We start from the raw sequence: 6,374 nt of genomic DNA, 5'->3' as shown, positions 1-6,374 counted from the left end.
GAGCAAATGATTCAATGACTCACTCATAATGATATTAATGTATTTTGGCCCTAAATTAATTCATGTTTTTGAAAGAAGTGGTTGAGGTGATGCTTTAACGATTTACATAAAGACAGTTGCTGTGTTCAAAATTGCATATAGCATAATATATAGTATTTATATTGTAGGCTTATCTAAATATTCCAGAAATGGTAAGCCTAATATGGTAGTATGCTATTCCCAAATGTAACTAGTCACTTGTTTAATTCCTAAATGAATCAGTGTTTGAGGGAATGATTGAATGACAGTCATTTCATTTATGTATAAATTCAATGTTTTTGAATTAATCTCTAGAGCAACTAATTGACTTGTAAAGAGGTTTACTTGTCGCTGTCTACTAGTGTAATGTAACTACTAGTGTAATAACCTGCAGAAAGAGCAAGTAAAAACCAGCATTTAATTGTGGCTTTATTTTAAGCATGTGGTGGTAGAAGTGTTGTATCATTTCCCATAACCCTTATACAAGATTTATACTGTATGTACACCAGTGATTTATATATATATATATATAGTCTGTCTCACATGCGTCTTGTGTACTTAATTTTTGTGAATGATTCTGTTGTGTATTTATAGTACAGCAATAAATAAGCTTTGCTACTTGTACTCCAGCCTCTTACTGATTCACTGATTTTAACACATTCACCCAGTCACTTTAGAACCAGTTGGGAATATTCTATATTGTTTAAAGAAGATTGTCAAAGTCTTTGCCTAACATGGCTTCATTACTTACCTCCAGTCATAATATTATATTAATTAACATAAAATAATTCCATCTGCTACACAGTCAAAATGTTAAAGCTTTTGGTTGTTATACCACCATAATTCTCATAACAATTGGTACAACAGTGATGAATAGTCCTCTTGAACATAATTGTTCAGGTTCTCTCCATTTAGAGGGTAATTAAGAGGAAAGTTGTCTGATTTGTGACCCTAAGCATCTGGACTGGCTTTTGCTTCCTGTGACATACCACATTTGTTGCTAGGTCAGAAACAACCCTCTTATTCAATTGGGACCACCTCATTTTCAAGACTAATTGACTGAAAACGAGCACAGAGTTGCACATCCACCACTCCCCTGGTGGTCTGCCAACAGTTGTTCAACTCTTGCCAAACTGCCTCGTTCTTGCAGTAGTTTTTACATGTTTGTTTCTCAAACCTCCCAGTGCTAAATGTGCTAAATGAACTTGAGTTAGTTCAGTATTTGTAAAGCCCTTCAAGTGAGATTAAATTATAGCTGAACAGACAAAGATTTACTTTGCAAAGATGAAAACATAACAGACAGTGTGGTTGTCTTTTGCTTTCATTGCATGCCAACATGATACACAGACACCTCTGCAAATCCTCATAATCTCATTGATTTTTAAGTGCCATTACTTCTTTTCTCCTGCAGGTGGTTCACTAAAATTTTAAGCACCCCAGGAATTCCATGGATGTTAGTTGTTCCGTGTCGCCGAGGCTTTGTGGAGTTCTTCATACTGGATTCATTGCTCCTTTGCCGTCACCTAAAGGTTGTTCCAATGCTCATGGGGAACTGCCTGCTGCTGTTCCTCTGGTGCCTCTTAGACAAAAGCTTCGTTTCTCCCCTCCACTCTTCATCCCAGAGCAGGTTGGGGAAGGAGCAGTACAGGAACATGATGGCACATAGGAAACATGGCATGATGGGAGTTCACAGAGTCAAGAGAGGATGGGTGTGGAACCAGTTCTTTGTTCTGGAGGAATACATGGGATCTGATCCGCAGTATGTTGGAAAGGTAAGATGATATTGATTCTCAGAGCTGATGTTTAGGGTCAAAGGTATTGAGAATAGTTTGGGAACAAAACTGTGGGTGTGTGCAACGGCTTGAACTAGAGCTTGTAGTTATTCTTTCATCTTCCCTTCTTTGTTCATGACAAGCTCTGAGTTGCTTAAAACTAAATATTATACGTACCACATAGCATGGTTCATGAGTTGAGCAACCAGATGTTGCAATGGAGACTGCAAGAAGTGGTTACATATAACAAGATAAAAATATAATAATGAATAATTTTTTGTTGCAGTGCATTGGAATGCAACTTTTGTATATTCATACATACATACATATATATTTTTTTGTACATTCAGATGTACACTAAATGTACAGAATGAATAATTTTTTGTTGCAGTGCATTGGAATGCAACTTTTGTATATTCATACATACATACATATATATTTTTTGTACATTCAGATGTACACTAAATGTACAGATGTTGATTGCCATGGATTTGCAATAGCAGCAAAGAATGTGAGATTTCATGACAAGCTCTGAGTTGCTTAAAACTAAATATTATACGTACCACATAGCATGGTTCATGAGTTGAGCAACCAGATGTTGCAATGGAGACTGCAAGAAGTGGTTACATATAACAAGATAAAAATATAATAATGAATAATTTTTTGTTGCAGTGCATTGGAATGCAACTTTTGTATATTCATACATACATACATATATATTTTTTTGTACATTCAGATGTACACTAAATGTACAGAATTTGCAATAGCAGCAAAGAATGTGAGATGCTCTCCAGAGGTAATTTGTGCAACTTTCATAGGAATTAACATCTCTAGGTTACGTATGTAACCATGGTTCCCCTAGGGAATGAGACGCTGTGTCGAGATTCGCTTTGCGAACGCCCTTGCGTGACCGCGTTCTGAAGCACGTGTCAAATCAGTCCAATAGAGCAGCGACACGTCACGAGCGGGGTGACGTAAGCACCAGAAAGTATAAAAGCACATCCAGCAGAGTGCAAACCAGCTTCGATGAAGTAGCGCCTGCAGGGATGCAGGGAGTATGGCAAAGAGACGCAGCGTCTCGTTCCCTCGGGTAACCATGGTTACATACGTAACCTAGAGACGTTCCCCTTCAGGAATTCAAGCTGCGTCGAGATTCGCTTTGGGAACGAGAATACCCACTGTGCCATACTACCAAGTTCCTGCCTGTGTGTGTATCTTATGAGCACATCACGAAGAGAGAACTTGGGAACCTGGGGTAGATGCCAGGTCTAAATTGTAAAAGCGGACAAAATTGCCCGCCGCAGCACAAATGTCCTGCAAGGCCACACCCAAGCTGAAAGCCTTGGAGGCCGCCATACTCCTGGTCGAGTGCGCTCTAACCTCCATAGGCAACGGGAGGCCAGAGGACTCGTAAGCTAGTGAGATAGCATCGACCACCCACCTACTCATAGTCTGCTTGGTCGCCAGAGATCCCTTCCTCGGCGGACCAAAACAAACAAACAAAAGCTGATCTGATCCGCCTCAGGGTGCCACGGAGGAAACCAGTGATAAGTGGGTGTCTTCCCAATGATTGACCACCCAGAGGGCGTGGTAAGTAGCTAAGGCCGCCACGTATACCTCAATGCCGAGCCGCCATCTGCTCCGATTGAGCTAGTATTAACCAATCGTCGATATAATTGAATATACGGATGCTGTCAAAACGCTGTCAAACGGCTTCGGTTCAGAAGACCGAGATCTAAGATCGGACGCAAGCCCCCATCCTTCTTCGGAACGATGAAGTAACGGCTGTAGAACCCGGATGCAGAGGAGGAACACGTTCTATGGCCCCCTTATTCAAGAGAGTATCTACTTCTTGTTCCATTACCACAGCCTGCTCGGGGCCCACTAGTGTGGGGATGACCCTGTTGAAATGAGGCGGACAAGAACCGAACTGGATTCTGTAACCTTTCTTTACAATCTGCAGGACACATTTTGAGATATTTGGTAGAAGTTTCCATGCTACCAGAAAATCTACTAAGGGAACCAGCCTCTCGAGGCTGGCCTCTGGTATTATTAGACGAGCCAGTTCGGTGCCCTGAAGCGGATGACTGGCAGGGAACGACCGACCTGACTGCTGTAGCACCCTCACTTGAGGGGGCGAGCTCTCCCGTGCCGTACCGTTGCCAGGCGGCAGCTGGGAATTTCACTCATCGGAACTCACTGAGCCCTGAAGCACAGAGGGTGGCAGGGGTATCAATAACCCTCTGTGAGGGCACTGAGGAGGATTGGGCACCATATACTGAGGCGTTATCCTTTCCTCCCCAGGTGGGCTGCCCTCAGGGACCATTTAGCCGAGGTCCTCTTAGACAAAATAATGGTCCGCAGATCTGTTTTCGGTCTAGAAGACGCCGACTGAGAGCATCGCCCCGACCTCCAATCTTTCTTTCGGAGGGGTGCGGGTTGCGATGCTCTGTTTTTGAGACTGGCGATATGAGGAGCTTGATGGCTTGGGCTGCTCCCGTTCAGCAGCCCCACCCGAGGAGGTCAGCCTGGTATGCTTGTAACACCGCCATGGTGTGCAAACATGCGCCAGCCTGACCTACCGCCGTATAAACTTTCCAAACCAGACTCGATGTAAGCCTAACAGGCCTCGTGGGAAGCTTCGGGGCCTTCAGGGACGATGCTGAGGATGGGGAGAGATAGCTCGCAAGCATCTGCTCCACCACTGGCATCGCCCCATATCCCTTATCATTTAGCCCCACAATGTTCTTTTGAATAATTCTAAACTGTGGGGCTGTAATACGGGATGAGTACGGTTTCTCCCAAGACATGTTCTGATCCACCAAAACTGTTACATGTCAAACATAAAAATGTGGATGTTATAACCTGAAACCATTGAATTAGTATTCACAGGAAAGGAAGAAGGTTAAAAGGGTTCAATATTGTATCCCAGGCTGAAAATTCAATATCAAGGTCCTCTACAAAGGAAGTTCGGATTGAGCACCTTAAGCTTAAATGGGATCAGGGCTAAATTGAATAGTTTGCAGTCAATGCCAGTGCAATCAGTTTGGCCTAACTGAGTGCTGTCTGTGCAGATGTACATTGGGAGACAGGGGCTTGTCACGGGCATGTTCTCAACCACATGCCACATCTACACATTGAAAAACAACTCAGTTTTTCTCTCAAGATCAGTCAAATTACATTGTAGATCCTTGCCTGTGACCTCTGATATATGTAACCCCAAGAACAGCAGTAGCAAGAGCTAATAAAGCTTTAATTACAAACGAATATGTTAGCCTGTTACTATAAATATTGTTTGTTGACTATAACCTCCTTTAACTCAGGTCACTGGAAAAATTAGGCTTACAGGCTACTTATGAATTGCATGGATGATGCTCATGTTGGCATCAAATGAGCAAGCTGCTTTTAAAGAGTAGTTGTTAACTGTTGTTGACATTTTATCATCACTGTTATTTTATAATTTTACATTTACTAAAAATGTTGGTCCATATAATAAGGTGGGATGAATTTGCATATTCACACTGATGAACTAGCCATATGGCAGTGCAGTGTTGGGAAAGCTAATTTCAAACTGTAGCTTGTAGCTTAAAGGGGTCATGTGATGTTGCTAAAAATAACATTTTGTGTATTTGGTGTAATGAAATGTGTTTATGCAGTTTAAGGTTAAAAAAACACATTCATTTCCACATACTGTACATTATTGTTTCTCCTCTATGCCCCGCCTTTCTGAAACATGTAGCTTTTTACAAAGCTCATTGGTCTGAAAAGCGAGGTGTACTCTGATTGGCCAGCTATCCATTGCATTGTGATTGGCTGAATATCTCAAGCGTGTGACGGAAATGTTACGCCCTTTACCATATTGTGATGCCCTGTCCGGCCAGAGCAACGAGACAAAAACATTAAAACCCATTATAAACGAGGCATTTGTTGCATGCAGTGTGCATTTGTTGCATCTTTTTTAGCGTTGCATCGCGCTGCATAAACATAAAACCATGTCTGCATTTGTGATCGGAGAAATGACAAACAGCAAGTGCTACTCTACACTGCTCAAAACTCTGCGTTTGAATTGTCAGTGGCAAATTCTTTAAATATAAACAATTTACTTACAGTCTGTGAGTCAGAACAGCCGGCATTGTAGTCTACTCTACCAGGATCAGGAAACAGTCCTCCATGAAATGCGCTGGACACATCTGAATATTTGGGTTGAACTGTTCTGGAACAGTGTTGTAAATACAACTTAACCACTGATTCATAGTCATGTCCTCTTTTGGAAGGCCAAACCAAGTAGTTTCTCTTTCACAATGAAACACACGTTGAGCTAGAGTGAGCGGAGGCCGGAGGCCTAGAGTAAGCGGAGAGGGCGGCAGGCTTGAGTGAGCGGCGGCCGGCGGCCTAGAGTAAGCGGAGGCCGGCTTGAGTGAGCGGCGGCGGGCGGGCTTGAGAACGACGCGGAAGCCGGATTCGACGAAGGAGCATCCGGCAGGCTTGCGGCAACCACATGTGACGACCCCAGGCTGGACTCCGCTTCGTCCATGGTGAAAGCCGATCTGGCGATCCACAGCGTGAAGTTGATGTATTTCCTCA

At 42.9% G+C, this 6,374-nt stretch overlaps 1 protein-coding gene across 1 annotated transcript in view; it reads left to right on the top strand.

The window, feature by feature from the left end:
* The first annotated feature begins 1,437 nt into the window (after nt 1-1,437).
* The window catches only part of LOC107550696 (cadherin-12-like), a 46,278-nt gene continuing 41,341 nt past the window's right edge, over nt 1,438-6,374 (top strand). The window contains exon 1 of the mRNA XM_016232042.1: nt 1,438-1,790. Within this exon, the coding sequence (XP_016087528.1) occupies nt 1,470-1,790 (321 nt within the window). The 5' untranslated portion in view covers nt 1,438-1,469. The remainder of the gene's footprint in view (nt 1,791-6,374) is intronic.

Source organism: Sinocyclocheilus grahami, unplaced genomic scaffold, assembly GCF_001515645.1.
Source record: "Sinocyclocheilus grahami isolate Dianchi unplaced genomic scaffold, SAMN03320097.WGS_v1.1 scaffold406.1, whole genome shotgun sequence".
Lineage (NCBI taxonomy): Eukaryota > Metazoa > Chordata > Actinopteri > Cypriniformes > Cyprinidae > Sinocyclocheilus > Sinocyclocheilus grahami.
This window is presented reverse-complemented; position numbering and strand designations above follow the sequence as displayed.